The sequence below is a fragment of the Bos indicus genome, chromosome 28 (genome assembly GCF_029378745.1).
Source record: "Bos indicus isolate NIAB-ARS_2022 breed Sahiwal x Tharparkar chromosome 28, NIAB-ARS_B.indTharparkar_mat_pri_1.0, whole genome shotgun sequence".
NCBI lineage: Eukaryota > Metazoa > Chordata > Mammalia > Artiodactyla > Bovidae > Bos > Bos indicus.
Genome location: NC_091787.1, coordinates 19,003,184 through 19,025,538, shown reverse-complemented (window position 1 = coordinate 19,025,538; position 22,355 = coordinate 19,003,184). Strand labels below are relative to the sequence as shown.

The following is a 22,355-nucleotide window of genomic DNA, read 5'->3' as shown; positions in this document are numbered from 1 at the left end:
TCCAGTGATGCTGAGGTAGTGAACACAGAAGTTATTGGTTTAAGGAACATGAAAATTACAAACTTCTCAGAGGCTTGCTTGAAGGGACCCAGCCACTCACACTGACTAGCCAAGGAGAGCCATCCCACATGGTGAGGGGTCATGGTTTTAAAGGTGGGGAATCCTGGATCCCCTTCCTGGCACAACGTCTGAGTCTGAGGTTTGGGGATAAATGACTTGTCTGCTCCAGAGGTGACTCATAGCAATTTGGAAATTCTCGGCTGCAGCCTGCACTTTAAGAAAAATTATTATTATCATCTCTGACTAATAACTAGCAAACTCAAAGTGAAAAATAACTCAGTGCAGATGAAGAGAAAGTTCTTTCTCTTAATCTTCATATTGAACTACAATGTAAAATAAAGCAAAAGCAAAGAAATGTAAATAACAAATCTTAAAATATTAACTGGGTAGTTATGCCAATTAACATGTAATTTTATCTATGCCCATCACATTTTTATCTATAATAGCATCATGGGTAACTTTTATTGCTGTAGACTTCTGAAAGTTAATTAAAATCACTGAGACAGAACCAACAAAAGTCCCTGCTTTAAAAAAAAATTCATTGATATTTAAATAATCAATTTTCCATTTTGAAAATTTACTCCAAATGGAAACTTTAAAATCCACGGTCTCTGTTTTTTTCTTTCCTGTCAACTGCCTTATCATGAGACTCTCATTGCTAAACATCCCCTGGTTCTCACTGAGGCAGAGTAAAAGGCAGGGTAGGGTAGAGGCCAAGTCACTGTGTCCCCCAAGTTTCTGATTTCTGGTCCCTCAGCCTCATGCCAAAGACCCCCTGTCACAAAATGGGGTTTCTCCTGACTCTCCAAACTCAGCAACTGTAGCTCCTTCTAGATTCCTATTCCAACCAGGAGCCCTGTGGAGGTGCAAGCAGAGGTAACAAACTAGAATGCACATGTTGAAGATTCCTCATGGTTCCTTTCTAACAGGGCCTCTGGATCCCAGGGGAGCTGTCTGCACAGCTGTCTGCAGATCAAAACTGATCAGCTGATGGGGGAGCAACTGTGGAGAGTCCAGGGACCAGGGCTTCGGGTGGGTGGGGAAACCCTGTCTTTTCCTTCTTAGGGGAAACCCTAGGGGCCTGGCATATCCTTTAGGGGAAGGATCTTCTAGACTGCCAGCCCTGTGCATGACGCTCAACTTTTACTTCTATCTATCCACTTTATAAGGGCTTCCCTGGTGGCTCAGCTGGTAAAGAATCTGCCTGCAATGCAGGAGGCCTGGGTTCAATCCCTGGGTTGGGAAGATCCCCTGGAGAAGGGAAAGGCTACCTACTCCAGTATTCTGGCCTGGTAAATTCCATGAACTGTATAGTCCATGGGGTTGCAAAGAGTCGGATATGACTGAGCGACTTTCACTTTCACATCCACTTTATAAAACCAAGCCAGCACAATTCAGGACCCACTTTCTCCCCTCACAGAGCCACAGAAACACTTTTTGATGAAGTATCTGTGAAGTAATTCTCAGTGTATTCCTATGGAAAAGAAAATTTAGCTGCTGCTAAATGCAACCTCCTTCATCTTTAGTAGACTGCACAAATGCATATTTTTTTTTCCTTCCTTGATTTGGTTCAATAATCTTTGCTCAGAAAACTGAAGATGATAAATATGGCCCGGGGCCCGGTGGGCGGGGAGGGGGGATCGGGGGAAGGAGGAGGGGGAGGGTGGGGGGGGGGTAAGGAAAAACAAAAAAAAAGAAAAAAAAAAAAAGAGAGATAAATATGTACAGAATTTCTGTTTATAGGTCTACAACTACAGTAGCCAAAAATTTTATTCATCTTGAGTAAGTCCCCAGGACCCACTAATTCTACCAATTGACTGCTAGAGCAAATGTTTGGACTATGTTTCCTTTGTTTTTTATTGAGTATCAATCAAATGATTGATCTGTCAGTGTTTATTAGTCATTCCTCACAGCCACAACACAGTGCTAGGTGTAGGGTAGAAAGGTGTACCAAGCTATGAAGGACAGGGTCAAGTCTGGAAAATGAGTGATTTTCAAGTGTTCTGCCTCATCTGATCCCCAGTACCACACCCATGACTGTCCTTCCTCTTCTTGGGACTGCAGAGCAACATTTTTCAGCATTTACAACACTTGTTTGATAATACCTATCATGACCACCTTGCAACCTTTTTCTTTGTGCACTTGCCTTACCTCTTTTCTTGGAGGTTTCAAGAGATAGGAAACCATCTAATTCATATGCCATTCTCTGTAACCTCTGGTACAGGGTGGAGCACACATTAGGTCTCAAAAATATTTACTGGATTATTTTGCCAGCACTACCCCCCAATTCTTTTTTTTTCTCCTTCTCTTCGCCCCTCCCCCACCATTTCTTTTTTTTTACTTTAAGATTTTTTGATGTGGATTTTTTTTAAGTCTTTGTTGAATTTGTTACAGTGTTTCTTCTGCTGTATGTTTTGGCCCCAAGGCATGTGGGAGTTTTAGCTCCCTGACCAGGGATAAAACCAGCACCCCCTACACTGGGCTACAAAGTCTTAACCATTGGACCTTCACGGAAGTCTCTGGCCCCCCGATTCTAACAGATGACATTTGTAAAACTGTCTGGTAGTGTTCATTTTTAACATTTCTGATTCTTTTGGAACATGGTGATTAAAAAATGTGACTTCTGCAAATTTATTTTTAAAAATTTGTGATGTGTTTAAATAACTAGGTCCCAATTAGGCCAACCTATTCTTGATTGACTTATTCTTGATTTTAAAGAAAAGTATGTAAACTGTAGTTTCATTTCTATAGCCCAAATTAAAATACGTTATTGAAATGAAAGTAATCCGACAAGAGTGCCATTAGTGAATTCAAAGCCAAATGTTGATAATAATGGTATTTACTTATTGAAATTTAGCAGTATTCATTCAAAAACAACACGCAGCCCTAAGTACCTTAGACTAAAGAACACAAGTAGCTTTAAGTTTCTGGACTCTGGGTAGAAAATAATTTCTTTTTCTCTTATTAACTGTCTCCTTTTCATTTTATTATATATCATTTTAACAGGACAGCCATTTGAAAGAGTTTGTGGAATCCTAAGATCATACCTGAAGACTGCAAAAAGATAAATCACCATTATTTACAAAAGTTAAAAAAAGATCCCAGTAGTTGCAACTCAGTTAGGCCTACTTCTAAGCATATCTCATGTATATATCTGAAAAATGATTTGTTCCATCCATTTGCAATTGCCTTGGCATGAGCAAGGCAATAAGATTCAATCAAAAAGATTTTATAGAGGAAAATCCCTGGCAGTCCAGTGGTTAGGACTGTTAGGACTCTGAGCTTTCAGTGCTGGGTGCATGGGTTCCATCCCTGGTTGGGAAACTAAGAGTCCACAAGTCAAGTAGCATAACCAGAAAAACAAACAAGAAAACAGGTCTCATGGAAAACAATTCCTGTCAGAATTATCTGACCTTTTCCTAGGAAGAGCAGAGCCTGATTTTTTTCTCTGTAGAAAGAGGGAGGCCTCTTTTATGGGCCTAATCTGCTTTGCTCTGTCATGATTTGAGATGCTGCATTACCTAGAAAAGCACAGTCCAGTATGGAGTGACGTTGAGGCTGTAGCCCTCGGGCTCCCCATAAAGCCAAAGCTGCATGGGGCCTTAGACGTCACATAAGCTAATACTCTCTTTTTACAAAAGAGGCAACTGTCACTCAGGGAGGGGAAAGGGACTGTTCTAGGCAGTGGATCCCAAACCCTACTGCTCGTTGCTTATTCATGCATTCATTCCGCAAGTGCTTATTTCACATTCCTCTATGCTAGCAGTGTTCTTGGTTCTGGGCACACTGCTGCTACAGCTAAGTCACTTCAGTCCTGTCTGACTCTGTGTGACCCCATAGATGGCAGCCCACCAGGCTCCCCCGTCCCTGGGATTCTCCACGCACACAGTGATGGTCAAAAAATGTGTGGTCCTTACCCTCATGTGTGTTCAGCACCAAGAACAGTGCACAGTAATGGACAGGATGACTGGGGAAGGGTGGAGAAGGCCAGGAAGGGAAGGCTTGTGCTGAGATCTGAATAAGATGCCTTTTGGGCACTTTAACAGAATACCATAAACTGTGTAGTTGATAAACAACAGAAATTTTTTTCTCACAGTACTAGAGGCTAGGAAGTGTGTGATCAAGGTGCCTACACATTCAGTCTCTGGTGAAAGCCCACTTTCTTTTATTAATATTATTAATTTTTACTGGAATATAGTTGCTTTACAACGTTGTGTTAGTTTCTGCTGTACAGCGAAATGAGTCAGTTACATGTATATATATATCCACTGTTTTTTAGATTTCCTGCCCATTTACGTCCCCACAGATCATTGAGCAGGGTTCCCTGTGGTAACCTGTAGGTCCTTATTATTTATCTATTTTATGCATAGTAGTGTGTATATGTCAGTTCCAATCTCCCAATTTGTCCCTCCCCAAAAGCCCACTTTCTGACTTACAGATGGTGTATCTTTTCAGTGTCCTGACAAGGTGGAAGTGGGGCAAGGGAGCTCTCTGGGGTTTCTTTTATAAGAGCACTAATTCCATTCATGAGGACTCTGCCTTCATGACCTAAGCCCCACTCAAAGCCCTCGCCTCTTAATACCATCACTTTGAGTATTGAGTTTCAACATCTGAATTTGGATGGAGGGGGCACAAAAATTTAGTTTATAGCAGAAGAACTAGATGTGGGGTGATCAAAGCGTCAGGGCAGGAACCATTCTGGATCAAGGGAGGAGCACACAGGTTTTTGAGATGGGAAGGAGCCTAAGCTGCTGAAGAGGGGACTGAATTTAGTGAGCCTGGGGAAAGAGGAAAGAGCTGTGATTAAAGGGGAGGTCAAGGCCAAGTCATGCAAGGGCATATGGTGGGTGGTAAGGAGTAGGGATTTTTACAAATTGTAACAGGCAATCGGAGAAGGCAATGGCACCCCACTCCAGTACTCTTGCCTGGAAAATCCCGTGGATGGAGGAGCCTGGTAGGCTGCAGTCCATGGGGTCGCTAGGGGTCGGACACGACTGATCGACTTCACTTTCACTTTTCACTTTCACGCATTGGAGAAGGAAATGGCAACCCACTCCAGTGTTCTTGCCTGGAGAATCCCAGGGACGGAGGAGCCTGGTGGGCTGCCGTCTCTAGGGTCACACAGAGTCACACACGACTGAAGTGACTTAGCATAACTTAGCATAACAGGCAATCAGATTCTTATCAAATTTAGCTTTTTGAAAGGGCATTTTCTTTGTTGTTGTTATTGTTTTAGTACAGATTCTTGGAACTAGGATTCTGATGAGCCAGATCCAAAGATGGACCAGCAGAGTTACTGGCCAGTTTCTGGGTCTTCACGTCAGCTCCTTCCAAATGTATTGACTCCCTTGCAACCCTTCAGGGCAAGGAACAAGAGGGGAAAGCAGTGTCAGGCATTGGACAAACAAGTTGAAATGGGCCAAATTTTAGCCACAAACATAAAAGATTTTACCTAAAAATACTATTGCAATCATCTCTAAGCAGACTGTGACACAGGTTAGCTAAGTTTGGGGAAAAAAAAATACAAAAAACAAAACCATCAAAGCCTTCTTTTGATGAAGCTGGTAAATTTGTCTCCTCCCCTGGTCAGGCTGGTCACCCCAGTAAGACATACCCAACCACACTTAGCCGTCCCACAGAGATGAGAATCTCTTCTGATTGCACCACAGGCTGATAATCCGGAGAGTGGTAATCAGTGAGTCAGTTGCCAATCTCACAGAAATGAGACAGATGAGGACTACAGGGGCTGGACCCAAAACTGCCTTCCGTGACCTGGAAGCCTAGGATCTGGTTGTTGATGTTGAACTTCATGCTACCAGTCTTCACCCACTGGGGATAAAATGGCATGGAGGAACAGAACAGGGTCAGTACACACCTGGGGAACAGAGATATGACCTAAATGTTACCTGGCCACCAGCCATAAAAGTGTCTCAGGGATTTCACAAGTGTTCACATGCCTGGGCCTACCCAACCAGGAGTTGAGGCTTGCAATAGACAGAGCTCCCAACATCAGCACCAGGAGACTTGGCTAGGAATGCTGGCTCTGCTTCCTTATTACCTGTGTGACCTTAGGTAAGTCATTGAGCCTCTCTGGGTCTCACTTGGCTTCTGTGGACAATGAAGAAGAGAACGTGGCCTTGCCAACATCATGGGGTTGTATTTCAAGGCCTAAAGGAAGTAACATTTATGAAAAGGGCTTGGAAAGGGTAGAGTACCAAATAAAATGTCTTGTTAGGCTTTATGATCACTGGGAAGTTTGAGGAATTAGGAAATTTATCGGAGTTGAGGTGGATGGTGAAAGGATCAAAAGGCAACAATTCTAAGGATAGGCTATAGAAATGGAGATTTTTCCATGGGAAACAGAAAAGGTTGAGAGCTATAGTTCAGCCTGTGACAGGTTCTGCTCAGACTATCATGACTAATTTCTTTCATGCCTCCAGAGGAGAAAATAAAATAAATTACATAATCAAAAGGGGGTGTTTTCTATCTCTGAAAAATGTCTTTCAAGGATATTAAACACCGGAATGTGTTACTAAAGCACGTTTGGTATTCTTTCTCTAGTGACCTTAGGAGAGATTTGTACCTGGGTATGGGTGGCCTAAGCATATTTCTGGCTGAAGACAGGGAAGAAACTACAGAGGTTTCCTTTCCTTTTTTTTTTTTTTAGTTCATGGAATTAAATTCATAGGAATTTTCAGGCTGTAAGCTACATAAAGACAGGGAATTCTGTTCACTGAAACATCCCAAGCACCTAGCATAGTACCTGGTATATACAAAGTACTTAATAAATATTCACTGAATGGATTAACAAAACACCATGAACTTGTCCCGATATTTGAAAGCAACACAGATCCATCCCTATACATTCGTTTGCTCTCTGCTTCACCTGTCTAAACCAGCCCCAGCCACAGAACATTGTGGGCTGGCTTTGTACATTCAGAGCAGTGGCTTTCAACCCCAGAGATTTTGCACAGAGTGGATGAAGTCAAGCCCACTCTGGCTCAACTGGAACCACCCAGCTTTTACCTAGGATATCTACATATTGGGATTCCAGATACTGTTTTTCATTTCAGGGGTAACATTCCATCCAAGTTACTATTATAGGAGAGAGTTTTTGATGGCAAGCCCGAAATGCAGGAAAAGCAAGGACATAGGCCTCCTTTTAAAGCGGCTTCCATTCCCAAGATTTCTGAGTAACAGATGAAGGGACTAAAGTGGTCAGCCTGGTCATGTCTTTGGTGGTGTTTGTTTCGTAAAAGCCAAACAGAGAGAAGAAAGAATCTAAATTGTTTTCATTTTCCTCTTTTTGAAGTTTCCACGGGCTGTTGATTAAATAATCATATTTTTTAAAAAGCAATCTTTCAAATTTGAAAAGGCTGGGAGTTGCCAGGTCCCTGGGGAGGCTCTGATTGTATGCTTACAAGGCCATTGATTGGAATTGTTCCGCTACCCAGTGGTGAATGCATTGTGACCACAATATTCTCTCAGGTACAACAGCTTTTGAGCAGAAACATGCTTTCTAGTTAATTATTAGGATCCAGGAAGGAGTGTGACCCCGTGTCTAGGCCTATTATTAGCAGGAGAAGTAGAAGCAGAACTGCCAAGCAAGGACTTTTTCCAAAGGCCCCAGTATGCCAGTAGACTCCTTCTCCAACCCCATCTCCAGATGAAAAGGAGAACACGGGTCTGGACCACCCTTCAGTGTGAGGAGGGATAAAGAGACCTCTTTGAAGGGCTTTAGGACTAGTCAGCAAGCAAACAGGTTAGAAATTCAGTTCAATACCTGGAATCACAAACATCACCTTCTATTACATCCTGATCTATATTCATCTCTGACAACTGAAGCTCCAGCATCCCAAACTATCACCCGGGGAGGCAACAATTAGATGTGAAGTGAATGTTCCGCTTTTGAGAACACATCTTTAGTCCTTTTCCTTTGATTGACCACAATTCTCTGGCTGAGGGCAGTTGAGGAAGACAAGTCCAGTCCCAGTGTTAAGAAGTGCAGAGAAGTTAAGTGGCTTGCCTAGTTCATGGGCTAAGGTACGTATTAGCAGTCCAAGTGTTGGAGTCAGATTGCTTGGGGTCACGTCTTAGCACTTTTGCTTAATTAGCTCTGTGGTGTGGGCTTTGGTGACTGAGTTTCCTCATTTGCAAAGTGAAGAGAGTAATGATATCTGCTTCCTGGGGTGGTTGGTAGACTAATAGATAAGGGAACATAGTCAGCAGAGTGCTGAGTACCCTTAAAAGTGAAAAGTGAGAGTGTTAGTCACCCAGTCATATCTGACTCTTTACCACCCAGAGGATGGTACCACCCAGAGGATCCTCTGTCCAAGGGATTTCCCAGGAAAGAATACTGGAGTGGGTAGCCATTCCCTTCTCCAGGGAATCTTCCCGATTCAGGGATCAAACTCGTGTCTCCTGCATTGTGGACAGATTCTTTACCATCTGAGTGACCAAATGCTCAAAAAATATTAAGCATTATTATTATTACTATCGAGAATATTATTATTTTGGAGAGACATCATTGAGCCCACCCTAGTCTGGTGCTTTTCCCACTAACAGTGCTGCACTCAGCACAGCTGCTGGCATTCCCCTTTAACCAATGCTTTCCCTCCACCCCACCACTTTTCTCACTCAAAACAGTGAGAACGTAAACTCTTTTTAAACATTGTGGACTTTTTGACTGTTATTTAAAATTCTGGGCAGGAATGAGGGGACCTGATGGTTCTACATCTTTGTGGCACATAGTTAAGACATATCATCAGATATGGGGAAAGGCTGCCACCAGAGGCTTGAGCGGTAGAGTGGAGCACACTCAGCTGGTCTCTCCCAGCATCAACCACCAACCATCAGTCAGTTGGCAAGGGCAGAACTGGTAAGGGAGTCTTGGGGTTCCTTGCCCTTAGTCCTTTCCATTCACCAGTGACTTGTGTCACTTTGCATTGGTGACCAGTTGTATGAGGAAGCGAGAAGTCAGGAAGGAGGGCCGGATGCCTTGAACAGGGCTCAGGGTAGACGTCTCTGAAGTGGTTCTCACTGCTGGCTGGCTGCTACCACATCAGTGGCACCCCCTAAGCTTACATTAGAGCGTGGTGCTCAGAACTGGATGATTTAAATCTCCAACAAAGAGCATACCTGAGGACAAACCCTTCAGAGGATGTTTTCTGAGGTCCATATCTTTATTCTGCAATCCAACATCTTCTGGGGAAAACATCTGTGGACTGGGTAGAAATAGTTACTTAGGAGTTCTCGGATAAGACAGCATATGAAAATCTCAGAAGGCCAGGTTTCATTCCCTTTCCCTGCTGGGAAGGTGTACTTTGGGTTTCTCTCCAGAACTCTGCTTACTGGAGCACAGACAGGGAGAACACCATTCAAGGTCCCTGCCTTCAGGGAATTTATAAAGGATTTGAAAAAGTAACAGCATAGAAAATAAGTGAGACAACAGCACCAGGCAGGTCCCATACACAGGTGACAGCAAGGCTAAGAATGTCTCTTTTCGAGCCCGATCTCCAGATTTTGGAGGTCATTCACTAATCCACTCTTCCAAAAACTACAATTTCTATTCCACATTTCCAAACTTCCTTGAAAAAGCAACGCTATTACTGTTATGTATTTTGATATTTCTGGGAGAAAAAGGGGGGGTGTTGTGTCAATTCAATTTTTGGAATGTGGAACTTGGCTTTCCAAGTTTAGATGACGTTTTCCAGAAGGGTAGAGGTTGTTATGAGTTCCATGCAAATCTGTGCTGCTTTCTGGATTAGCTTTTCTCATCATTATTTTTGGAAGTGGAAACTCAGAATTTAAGAATAAATATTACCAACACCTCACATATCAATATTTGTAGTGTAGCTACTCTTACGCTTTATCAGCTTTATCTTAGTCATCTGTAGGCTGCTCTGTACCACATGATGTATCAATACTTGAAAGATGTGGGCTCTGGCAATGGAGAGAACAGAGTTCATATTCTGGCTCTGCCACTTCCTTACTTGGTGAATTTGGGTATCTCCTCTGAGCCTTAGTTCCCTGATTTGTAAAACAGGAATAAATAGCCTTAATTTTCAAGGTGGTTGTGAGGAATAAAGCAGTGAACTGAGAAAAACACTGCACCGTGTCTGTTTACCAAATGGGTGTTCCATAATAGTGATAATTTAATAGCTAACAGTATGCGCTGTGCTTCGTATATATCACTGTATTTAATCCTTAGTACACTCATGAGGTGGCACCAATGACAAAGAACTCACCTGCCAATGCAGGGGACATAAGAGACATGGGTTCGATCCTGAGGTCGGGAAGATCCCCTGGAGGAGGGCAAGGCAACCCACTCCAGGATTCTTGCCTGGAGAATCCCCATGGATAGAGGAACCTGGGGGGGCTATAGTCCATAGGGTCTCACAGAGTCAGACATGACTGAAGTGACTTAGCACATAGCACGCACACACGCCCATGATATATAGAGATATTTTATATATGTATATATACATATATACGTGATCATTTTGTCCACTTTATAGTTGAGGAAACTGAGGCACAGAGAAATTATATAACTTAGTTAAGAACAAACAGCCGGGTACTGTCAGAGTTAGACTTTGAGCCCATGATCTATGATCTGAACCCAGACCAGATGGGTCTCCAGAGCTTGTAATATCAAGATTATTCAGTTGAAATATGAAATGTTTGGGGCCTTATCTCTTTTTTTTTCCTTTTAGGAATTAATAAATTTATTTGGTTGCTTCAGGTCTTTACTGCAGCATGTAGAATCTTTCATTGCAGCCTGCGAACTCTTAGCGGCAGCATGTGAGACCTAGTTCCCTGGCCAGATCAAATCTTGGCTCCCTGCGTTGGGAGCAGTGCAGAGTCTTAGCCACTGGACCACCAGGGAAGCCCTTCTTTTTTATTTAAATACTGGAAAACTGCTCTGACAACTAGATGCACTGATTTGCCCCATCCTTTTCTCAGTGCAGAAAGAAAGCTTCCATAGTACATCTGGCATCATTTGGAAAAACAAAAATTGCTTCCTGTAACCTGGTAATGTAAGCAGACTAGTTATATGTGCTTTAAAAAATCCAGGAATTTCCCTTCCAAGGGTTTTAGAAGCTGTGAGTCAGAAATTATAGATGAAGATTAAATATAAATTTCTCTTTAAAAATTCCAGGAATTTCCTATAGTGAACTTCATTTTTTGTACAATTAGATATATAAGCTGAAAGATTTTAAACTTAAAGGCATAAAAAAGTGTGACTTGGGATGGAAATTTTGCTTCGAGCCTTAATGACCAGATTGACAGACTATCACTTATTAACCTGGACCCTAGGTTGATATGCAGCTTGTCATAATGGTGATAAATAATGCACTGATTTACCTTTTATTCTTTGCCAGCAATGGTAAAGTGATCTGTAGATTTGACATGATGTGTTTCTACTAGAAAGACTGCACTTCTCCACTCTATTCATTTTAAATGGGACAAAATTCACATTGTCTGTCATTTCAGTATGGAGAAATAGACAACTAAGGAACGTTATTTCATTAAGACTGTCACTGAAACAGAATGCTGATGCCAATAAGAATTTCTGTATATGTTCTCTCTTCTTGATGAAATCTTGTTGGCATGCTTCAGAAGCTGAGTGGTAAAAAAAAAAAACAAAAAACCTCAAAGGTAAAAAGTATAATGCCATTGTCATTATCCGGAAAAGATAATGGCAGAGGAAAAGGAGAGTCATAGAAGTTAAAGTCTTTTGAAGGGTGGGAGAAGGGTAGGGACTTTCAAGGAGCCTGGCTGGATTGGCCACCCTCCGTTCCAGTGCACTAGGCAAGGAAGGCAGCCTGGAGGTTTCCACCCACGTTGAACTTTCTTTATTCCACAAATGCACTTTGCTTCCCTGCACGTCTGGGTCTTTTTCATACTGACTCTTTCTCCCTGAAATACTCTATCCACGGACCTTCCCCTAAGCCTCACACATTCTTCAGATCTCTGCTTAGAGAAGCCGACCTAGATTGAATCGGATCCTTTGTCCTTTTTTCTTCACTGGGGTCAAACATTGTCATTGTTTACAATTGTATATCTGTGTGATTGACTGCAAGCTCCAAGGGGCTGGGAACTAGGCTTAGTTTTAGGGATCTGTAGCCTTTGGCATAGCGCCTGACACATAGAAGATGCTAGAGAAATACCTGTTGACTTAACGACATGCGTGCGTGCTAAGTTGCTTCAGTCTAAAGTTCACCTTAAAGGAACCTCTGCTTAGGCCAGTGCTGTTGCTACTACAAAACAGGATCATAGGGGTCTTACTTCCCCATCCAGATTGTTTGTACCGATGACACATGAATTTGGCTACACGTTGGACTGGTGTGAAGCAAAGATTCTCTCAGGCTTCACAACAACTTTGGCATAATCTCGGTTTGGCTTACAGTCCCTGAGATTACCAGATTCATAGTGAGATGCTGAATGCAGGAGGGCACTTAGCAGTTTTCTCAGCACAGAGGGGCACCTTTAAGAAAGGCTTGGCTGGATGGCAGAGTTGGCAATTAGTCTGTTCATCACTGAGGTTCACAGAGCTATGCTTTTGAGTTCAGGATTCACACCCTTGTGTGTGTCCATAATTAAAGGCAATTCTGTTTCACTCCAGTGTCAGTGTTAGAATGGAAGTGAGTGAAAAATGACATGACAATAGGGATAGCCTATAAAAATGTTTACAAATATTTCTTAATAAATCAAAATACAAATGTTAACAAGTTATTTGTGACATGCCTCATGGCTGATTGAGTGATTCTCAAGTCCACACTGTGGAAAAAAGCTGAAAACCACTCAGTGCGTAGACCTCGAGGGCCAGCCAGGACCCTGTGTGCCTCCCTTCCTCCTCACCCCCATCACAGGGCAGGCCTAAGGGGCGCCTCTGCTTCCTTCCTCTTGTACTCCCTGGGTCTGGAATCAGGACAAAGCAAATCAGAACCTGGCATCAATTTGCTACTCTTTATAATAACACTGATCCATCTTGGAGCATTCCATTTACTTGAGCTTTTTGACAATTTTAAAGAAAAGAATTTATTTGTTCAGCTTTTGATCAGAATAAACTCAACTGCTTAAAAGTAGAGACCACAGTACATCTCTGTATTCAACTGACACCTTCCCCCTTATTCCTTTCCTAGGCACAATATCTTACTCTGTAAACACCTTTAGGATTTTGTCTCTACCTTTCTTTTTTTTCCCCCTCTCTCTCACTTCTTCTTCACTCCAGGAAGGATACTGTGGGATTGGCTTCTCTTATTACAGGGCCTATTAGTATGCTAGCTTTGTGGGAACCTGGTCACTTCATTCATAACACGGCCTAGGAAAGCCCAAGAACTCAAATTCTTCCTTCAATCTGGGGAGAGGGGTATGTCCATGACAGTACCTTGTCCCATGTTCTTGAAATCCCTGACTTCAGCTTTCCTCTTTTCCTCAGAAATGCCAAAGGAAGAAGATGAAGCTGTCGAAAGTGACCTGTTTCTTTCCTGATGGGCTGAACCAGGCTCCCAGTCCTCGAAGAGCCGTTCTCTTTCTGGAACTGGGTTTTCCCATATGAATAATGTAGCATCCAGAGCATTGTACTTAGAGTCGGAAGACCCGGTTGCAAGTTTGGACACCACAACTTATCAGCTGCGCTACCTAGGCAAGTTACTTCAGCTTTCCGAATTTATTACCCATCCTCAGGATGGCTGCCTTGAGATGAGTATGCCTGGACTTTATTCCATTATTACTCTTAAAAGGTGGTGAGGGAGGCAGAGGGAGAGAGAGGAAGAGAAGGACAGAGGAAGAGAAGGACAGAGGGAGAGAGGGAGAGAGAGCGAGAGAGAGAGAATCTACTGACCCGTTTCCAGCGGAGGTTCAGGAAAGGCCTCCCAGGACTGGCCCCAGGCACCTTTCCCCGGAGCCTGCAAAGCCTCCTTGCCGCTGTTGTTTGCCCCTGCCCCCAACCAACCCCTGGCGCAAGGCTGGCTTGACGTGGCGCAGCTCATAAGGAGGTGTGAGTTGTTGGAAAACTGCGAATAATTCCAGTGTCGGTCACTCCCATTTACTCTAACGAGCTTCTCTGACGGGCCGGGCAAGCCCGCCTCTCCTCGCTGGGGTCCCATCCCCCATCTGACCCCCACTCAGCCTCCTCCTTTGGGAAGGGTAGCCGCTGAAGACTGCGCGGCTCACCCCTTCCCGAGCAGCCCCCGGCCTGCGTCCTGCCCTCTGCGCCCAGTTCGCCCGGCACTCGCACTCGGACGTCCAGGAGCTCCCCCTCGGGGCGGCGCGCGGTGGCCGCCCGCGGGGTTGGCAGCGGCGCCCACCGCGGGGCGGCCCCGGTGACTCGCCCGCCCGCCCGCCCACGTGCGTGGAGAGGAGCGAAGCGCAACCAGTCGCGGCGCCCGCGCTTGCCGCCGGTGGGTGCCTCACCTCGGAGGCCGGCGGGGGCCGTAACCCGAGCCCCGCTGCCACGACCCATATTTGCATAATTCGGTCCCCCACCCCCCAACTCTTTCGGACTCAGGGCTGGAGATGCGAGTCGGGCTCCCCTCCGAGGCGTCGTCTTGCCGGTGGTCCGCGCGGGGGCCGCAGGACTGGCCGGAGCGCAGGCGGAGCGGGCTGGCGCACGTGGTAAGAGTGCAGCTTTCTTTTATTCTTCTTTTTTTTAAAGAAACGGGAACTTTTCACGTTTTTGTCGAGGGTGGGGGTACTTCCAAGGGTGCTAATCTTGCCGCGACTTCCTTCCTTTCCCCTTTTATTTTTAATTTCCAATTGGAAAAGTGCGCGCAGCGCCAGCAACAAACTTTCCCAAAATTTCTCTGGGTGTTTTAAGTCAGGAAGATGGCCGGCCAATTTCGAGGCGGGCTGAGGGAGAAGTGGAGCGCGAGAAGAGGAGCTGAGGCCGCTCACCGCCGCCCCGGGGCCCTGACCGCCGCGCGCGCGGGGCCGGGCGGGAGCGGGTTCGCCGCGGCAGGTGAGCGGCGGGAGAGCCGCCTGCAGCGCCGCGCTGCCTCCACGGCGTGGCGCCGTGGCTCTCGGTAGCCCGCGCCCCCACGAGGCTGGGGCTGTCCTGGCTGGCCGCGGGCTGGGGCAGGGCCGGGCCCTAGAGGCAGTCCCGCGCAAGGTCCCAGGCCTCGGCTGCTTTGGGGGCGGGAAAGAGGTGGCAGGCGGCCGCTCTCCAGGTTTGAGCAATTGAGACCATCCTCCTACGAGGCCCCGGCCAGGCTCGGAGCGCTCCCAAGGCGGGCTAGGGCGCGCCAGGAGATAGGAGAGGTCAGAACAGCCGACCAGAGTCTGGACCTCTGAAAAGTTTAAAAATTGTTTTGAGAACTAAGCATAAAGGTTCTTGTCGGGGCCAGTTTTTTGTTTGTTTGTTTGTTTTGTTTTGAACTCTCAAAGGTAAAGTGTGTACGGTGATGGCGACTTGAAACTGGCGTTAGCGTCACCGTTTGCTATCACTCTGGACCTCTCTGGGCTCTCCGAGGTGGCTCTTGGCCAGGGAAAGGAAGGATATTCCTCTTAAATGTGTGTGTTTTGGAGTAGGGCTCGGATGCGGGCAGAGCGCCCCTCCGGAGGGTTTTGGGGGTGGGGGACTGCGGTGGCGGTCGGTCCAGGCAGTGTGAAGGCGAGGATGGGTGTTTTCGCAGAGCACCCTGCCGAGCAAACCCAGGCGCCCGCTCTTGCCGACCAGTCACTCTGTTGGAGAGGCGGATGCACGGGCGCGCTGTCAACAGGGAGGTGTGTAGCGTAAGGTGTGCGAGTGGGTGTGTGAAGAAGGCGGCGGGGGCTGGAGTGTGTGTAGCGGAAGTGGAGCGCGTGTGAGTGTAAGAGTGTGTGTGCGTGTGGCGGGGCAGGGTGAGTGTCCAAACCTCCATCTGGACGCCCCCACACAGCCGACCGCCCAGACGCGCCGGGAAGGGCGCCCGCTAAGCGCAGCAGCTGAAGGGGGGCGGGGAGCGCGCGGGCACAGGAAGGGGGGTGTCTCCGGCTGAGGATTTCTCTCGAAGCTCCCCGCAGTTATCTGCTCCTCCAAGGGTCTACCCCCCCCCCACCAAGGTGCCCAAAATACTTAAACAAACAAACAACCCCAAACCTGTTCCGTTTTCGCTCCTGTATAAATAGAACAGACTTTCCAAAAAAGCAATACCGCATTCACTCTTATCACCAGCCACTTCTTTCCACCAAGTAATTCAGAAAAAAGCAGTCAGCTTCCGTGAATGCATGCAGCTTTTTTTTTTTTTTTTTCTTTTCTGCCTCCTTTTGCTTGCGGTTTTGAGCTGCCAAGAAAGTGAGTAGGGGTTTGACTGTAGTGTCTCGGCTCCGTTCGGTTTCTTTCCGAAGTTTAATTTTCCGGAATGGCTCCCAAACAAGGGCTGGGGAGGCGGAGCTGCCGGCACCGGATCTTCGCCTTTTTTGGAAAGTCCGGAGAACCGGAATTCCTCCCCGCCCCGGAGGCCGCGCAGCAGCCGGGACCCGATCGCTCTCCCACAGTAGCCTAAGCCGGACCTTTGGCGCGGCCCCTCCCTGGCAGGCTCTGAGCCCTGGACCCGGGCTGCGGCTCGGGCCGCCTGCCCCAGACCCCTGCGGGCTGCAAGCTGGGAGTCGCGAGCCCGCTGGAGCCCGCGCAGCCGAGCCCCTATGCAAATAGGCCATGTGACGGCAAAAGCCACCAGGCCCAGCCCTGTTCCTCAGTCCATATATGGGCAGTGACGTCACGGGCATTGAGGACCTGCCCATAAATACTTAGAGCAACACTTTCCGTCTAACCGAGAGAGCAGCAATTGATTAATAGCTCGGCGAGGGGACACACTGACTGTTATAATAACACTACACCAGCGACTCCTGGCTTCCCAGCCGGAACCCAGGCGAGAGTCAGTGGCAAATAGCCATCTTTCTTCTTAAAAAACCAGCAACTTGTTTGCTAGTTTTAGATCTGTTAGATTTTTTTTTTTTTTTTTTTGAGGGGGGTAGTTGCTTTTAAGTGTGGAGGGCACAAGGAGATACCAACCTAGGCTCAGTCCAATCCCTCTCCAAAACGGCTTCTCTGACACTCCAGGTAGCGAGGGAGTTGGGTCTCCAGGTTGTGCGAGGAGCAAATGATGACCGCCAAGGCCGTAGACAAAATCCCAGTAACTCTCAGTGGTTTTGTGCACCAGCTGTCTGACAACATCTACCCGGTGGAGGACCTCGCCCCCACGTCGGTGACCATTTTCCCCAATGCCGAACTGGGAGGCCCCTTTGACCAGATGAACGGAGTGGCCGGAGGTAAGCCGCGTGCCCCCTTCGCGAACCGGGACCCACGCCGCTCGGAGGTGGTGGGTGGGTTTTCGTGCGTGTGCGGGACTTGGAGGAGAGGTGGAAGGTGTTGATTGAACTGGATTTGAAGGATAGAAGTGGGTGCAGGAGGAAAGCGGGAGCGGGGACCCGGGCGTTGGAGCTGGGCGCGCGGGCAGATGCACCAGGTTGCCAGCGAACCGGCGTGCGTGCGCTGCGGCGCGCCCAGCCCCGGGCGGAATTAGGCATAAGAGTAGGACGTGGTGCCCCACCAGGCTTCGGGGCTTATGCGAGCCTTAATGCCGGCGGCACCCCAGCCTCCCCAGTCCCGCGGTAGGGGCAAAGTGATGGGGAAGTTCGGGGCTCTGGCGGAAAGCTGAGCGTCTGGAGAGCGGAGCAGCGGAGATGCCCGAGGAAAGCGTCCGCCGCTTCCTGCTCGGTAGAGGAGACCCGGGGAAAATCTCGGAGCGCGCTCCTCCTGCGGTCTGAAGGAGCGCCCCCACCTGCGCGCTGCCAGCGAAGTTGAGGGGGTTGGCCCGGCGGGGAGGAGGAGATGGGGCGGGCAACGGCGGGAAGCGGCCCCGTGGCTGCCGAGGGAGGCCCGTAGGGAGCCGGCGCCGCGAGTTTCCTTGGCGGTGGCAAGTGGTCTCCCGAAGCCCGCGCACCTTCCCCGAAGCCCTGCCACTGCTTTTGCGCTGAGGCGAGGCCGCGCAGGTGTGGGACTAGGCTGAAAAGATTGGGAAAGGAAACCTATTTAGACTCCTTCCATGGCAGAGCCTGATTCCCTCCAGCAGCGGGAGAGGGAGGGAAGGAAGGAACCTGGGGTGTGGAGCAGCCGGGAAATCATTGACCCCCTTCTTTGGCTCACCTTTGAGGCTGACACCTTCGCTGCACTGGCTGGGGTCAGTCTCCTGGGCAGTGCCTGCTCTAGCTGTGGGACCTCAGGCAAAGGAGAGGGAGAACTTCCAGGCAGATGGGGAATTTTTAATACTGCTGCTGCTATTATTGGGTGTTTTCATTGGGGACTGGAGCCACAGATGGCTGTATGTGGTAGGGGTGGGGGTGGGGGTAGCTCATCCTGTTTGCCTGGAGGTAGTTTGAATCCTAGACTGTGGCTGGCTTCCACAGTAGGATCTGGGCTAGCCTCTTCTTACTGTCTTTGGGCCACAGTTTCCCCACCTGTTGAATTCTGCCCCGGCTATACAGTGCTGGAGTCCTTGGGGTGGGACTCATGTGAGACCGAAGGGTGAGAAGGGATTCTTGGCTGCATTCTCAATGCTCCACCTCCATTCTTCTTTTCCCCTCCCCAGATGGCATGATCAACATTGACATGACTGGAGAGAAGAGGTCCTTGGATCTTCCATATCCCAGCAGCTTTGCTCCGGGCTCAGCACCCCGAAACCAGACCTTCACTTACATGGGCAAGTTCTCCATTGACCCCCAGTACCCTGGTGCCGGCTGCTACCCAGAAGGTATCATCAACATTGTGAGTGCAGGCATCCTGCAGGGGGTCACCTCCCCAGCTTCCACCACAGCCTCCTCCAGCATCACCTCTGCCTCTCCCAACCCACTGGCCACTGGACCCTTGGGTGTGTGCACCATGTCCCAGACCCAGCCTGACCTGGACCACCTCTACACTCCGCCGCCGCCTCCTCCTTATGCGGGCTGTGGAGGAGACCTATACCAGGACCCCTCTGCGTTCCTATCAGCAGCCACCACCTCCACCTCCTCCTCTCTGGCCTACCCACCACCTCCTTCCTATCCGTCCCCCAAGCCAGCCACGGACCCAAGTCTCTTCCCCATGATCCCAGACTATCCTGGATTTTTCCCCTCACAGTGCCAGAGAGACCTACACGGTACAGCTGGCCCAGACCGCAAGCCCTTTCCCTGTCCCCTGGACTCCCTGCGAGTCCCCCCTCCACTCACTCCGCTCTCCACCATCCGCAACTTTACCCTGGGAGGGCCCAGTGCTGGGGCCACAGGGCCAGGGGCAGGCGGAGGCAGCGAGGGACCCCGGCTACCTGGCACTGGCTCGGCAGCGGCTGCCGCGGCCGCCTACAACCCACACCATCTGCCACTGCGGCCCATTCTGAGGCCTCGAAAGTACCCCAACAGGCCGAGCAAGACCCCAGTGCACGAGAGGCCCTACCCGTGCCCAGCAGAAGGCTGTGACCGGCGCTTCTCCCGCTCGGACGAGCTGACCAGGCACATCCGAATCCACACGGGGCACAAGCCCTTCCAGTGTCGGATCTGTATGCGCAACTTCAGCCGCAGCGACCACCTCACTACCCACATCCGCACCCACACTGGCGAGAAGCCCTTTGCCTGTGATTACTGTGGCCGCAAGTTTGCCCGCAGTGACGAGAGGAAGCGCCACACCAAGATCCACCTGAGACAGAAGGAGCGAAAGAGCAGCGCCCCGTCCTCGGCGGTGCCGGCCGCCTCCAGCGCCTCTTGCAGCGGGGGCGCGCAGGCCGGGGGGACCCTGTGCAGCAGCAACAGCAGCACTATTGGTGGAGGGTCCCTCGGCCCTTGTTCGTCTCGGACCCGGACGCCCTGAGATGAGACTCACGTTGACACACCAGCCCTTTGAGGCCCCGGAGGCCCTTCGTCCATTGGAGCTGCACGACAAACACTACCACCCATTCCTGCCCTTCCCTCATTTCATTGGGCAAAGGGCCTTGAAGGAGCCCAGCACGGCCGCCACCCCGCCCCCTCCTTTCCACTTAGAAGCAGGTCTTAGCCTGCTTCTAAAACTTAGCCCACCTTAGTCTGTCTTAGGTGAGTTGACTGTCACCCCAAATTAATGGGGAGGCACAGAAGGGAGTTGGGTGGGGGGCCTCTGGCCTAGAGGGCTGAGGCCTGACCCTACTTTAAAGGGTTGTTTGACTAGGTTTGGTGCCCCTCTCTTATTTTGACTGGTTAGTTTTTTGACTCTGGATGTCAGAACTGATTTGAGACTTTTTCTACAGTAGTTTGGGAGATGCTGATCTCTTCAGATGGGGACAGCAAAAAGGCAGAAGCAAAGCTGATGTGCACTTTAATGGCCTGGGACTGATTCAGGGGATGCTGTACAGTGGGCGAAGCATGGCCTTTACGCTGCATTCTGTTGCCCTAGAAGTGAATCAAAGCTTATCTAGTCATCTCAACCCTTTAAGCAATATGTATTATAAACTTAGAGAACAGAAGTGCAATGTGATGGGAGGGACATAGCAATACCTGCTTCTTTTTGAGTGGTTTGAGAAACGTAAAGACTATTTTTTCAGTGTATATCCATTCAGATTTTGTGTATTTTTGATGTGCACTGTTCTCCAATTTCTGAACCTTTGGGAAAAGAAAAAGTAAAACATGTATGATCTCTTGCAACGAGTCAGAGGTTAACTTATTTAAAGGGGGATGTACATATATTCTCTGAAGCTAGGATGCATGCAGTTGTGTTGGACGTGTCCCTGGTGCCTTGTGTGATGTAGACAATGTTACAGGGTCTGCATGTAAATGGGTTGCCTTACTATGGAGAAAAAATCACTCCCTGGGTTTAGTATGGCTGTATATTTCTGCCTATTAATATTTGGAATTTTTTTTAGAAAGTATATTTTTGTATGCTCTGTTTTGTGACTTAAAAGTGTTACCTTTGTAGTCAAATTGCAGATAGGAATGTAAATAATGTTACTGGAGCTGACTTGTTTGGTTATTAGCTCTTAATAGTTGTGGAAATATAAATGATTTATTCTAACACAAAACCACTAACTAAAGTTCGGATAATGAATGGTTTATGACTATAGTGTAAATAAATACTTTTCAACAATATTTTTGCTGCAGAAATTATTTATGCAAGATTTATTGGGTGTGACTTCAACAGTACCCAGTGGGTTTTAGTACTTTGACCAAGCCATGGTCTCCAAGTTTTCTTTGCTAGTCTTTCCACATCGGCTCTCTTGCCGCAAAGCAATCTCCATTCATAATCAAACACGAGCATTCGCTAGCATTCGGGGATTTCCCCCATGCATTAGTGTAAAAGTGGGGAGGCGTTGTTTTGACTCATTGTTCCGTCCTCTGTAACAGCCTATAGCTTCTCTCTGCTCCTGAGTGGGCTCCGGAAAATAAATACTTACAAACAAGTGCCCACTCGGAGACTACACATTTGCAACTGCTTTCAGAACCCTGACCAGAGCCTGGAACTCAGACGAGATGTGGCTTTGTGGAAAGTGTGGTGGCGTGGTCAAGCTGGAAATGACTTTCAGGTTCCAGGATTAGTCTCATGACCACAGAAAACTTTTTGAAAAGCGCTATCGCCTCTTCTGATCAAAAATGCACTCAGACACTGCTGATGACAGCATTAATGGTTACCAAAGGAATTACCCCAGGACTCATTTCTCTCTAGACGTCTCCCCAATTACACCCATTTGGAAGGATCATTCTCTGCCATAGGTCTGGTCGGTCTAGAGACAAATACCCAGCTTTTTAGATGATGTACAGGTGTACACCAGCCTTAAAATCTCAAGACAATCTGAATCAAATAGGTAAATATGGCCCTTCGTTGGATAATGCTTTGCAAAACAATACTCTAGGGGTCATTTTAGTACAAGCCTTTTGTAGTGATTTTAAAATATAAATTAACTGACACCCCCTCCCCCCGACAATATCTATAATACAGATTGTCTTTGTTATCTTTTTTACTCTAAAACTGGACCTGAATATTTAACTTCACTCACTGCCTCTGGATCCTTACACAAGTGTAACACATTGGAGTGTCTAGATACATCATCTGAAAACTGTGTCGTCTGTCCTTTGTCACTGTTACTAAGACATGGCTGATAATAGATGGCTTGTATTTTAGAACAGCAGACAGTGGCTGGTACTCAGGGAAACTCTTTTTCGGCCCTTACCAGCACTAGAATTTGAAATCTGATTTGCGGGGATAAGTAACCCTTATTTCTTCCCTGTTCTTATTTCAAAGATGCACAATACCTCTCAGAACTACTAAATGGAACTTCCTAAAATCCGGTGTCAGATCGTTCTAAGTGATTGGAGTC

General features: G+C 47.7%; 1 protein-coding gene across 1 annotated transcript; it reads left to right on the top strand.

Moving 5' to 3' along the window:
- Nucleotides 1-14,443: 14,443 nt before the first annotated feature.
- EGR2 (early growth response 2) lies at nucleotides 14,444-21,129 on the top strand. The gene is made up of 3 exons (XM_070781804.1): nucleotides 14,444-14,679; nucleotides 17,205-17,313; nucleotides 18,633-21,129. The coding sequence occupies exons 1-3, from the start codon at nucleotides 14,581-14,583 to the stop codon at nucleotides 19,880-19,882; spliced, it is 1,458 nt and encodes a 485-aa protein (XP_070637905.1). The 5' UTR covers nucleotides 14,444-14,580; the 3' UTR covers nucleotides 19,883-21,129.
- Nucleotides 21,130-22,355: the final 1,226 nt, after the last annotated feature.

What these genes read in the sequence shown, in the direction of transcription:
- EGR2 (XM_070781804.1), top strand. Translation starts at nt 14,581, where the DNA reads ATGCGAGTCGGGCTCCCCTCCGAGGCGTCGTCTTGCCGGTGGTCCGCG. An exon ending in GGAGCGGGCTGGCGCACGTG is followed by an intron (nt 14,680 to 17,204) that starts GTAAGAGTGCAG and finishes TTTGTGCACCAG; the next exon opens with CTGTCTGACAACATCTACCC. An exon ending in GATGAACGGAGTGGCCGGAG is followed by an intron (nt 17,314 to 18,632) that starts GTAAGCCGCGTG and finishes TCCCCTCCCCAG; the next exon opens with ATGGCATGATCAACATTGAC.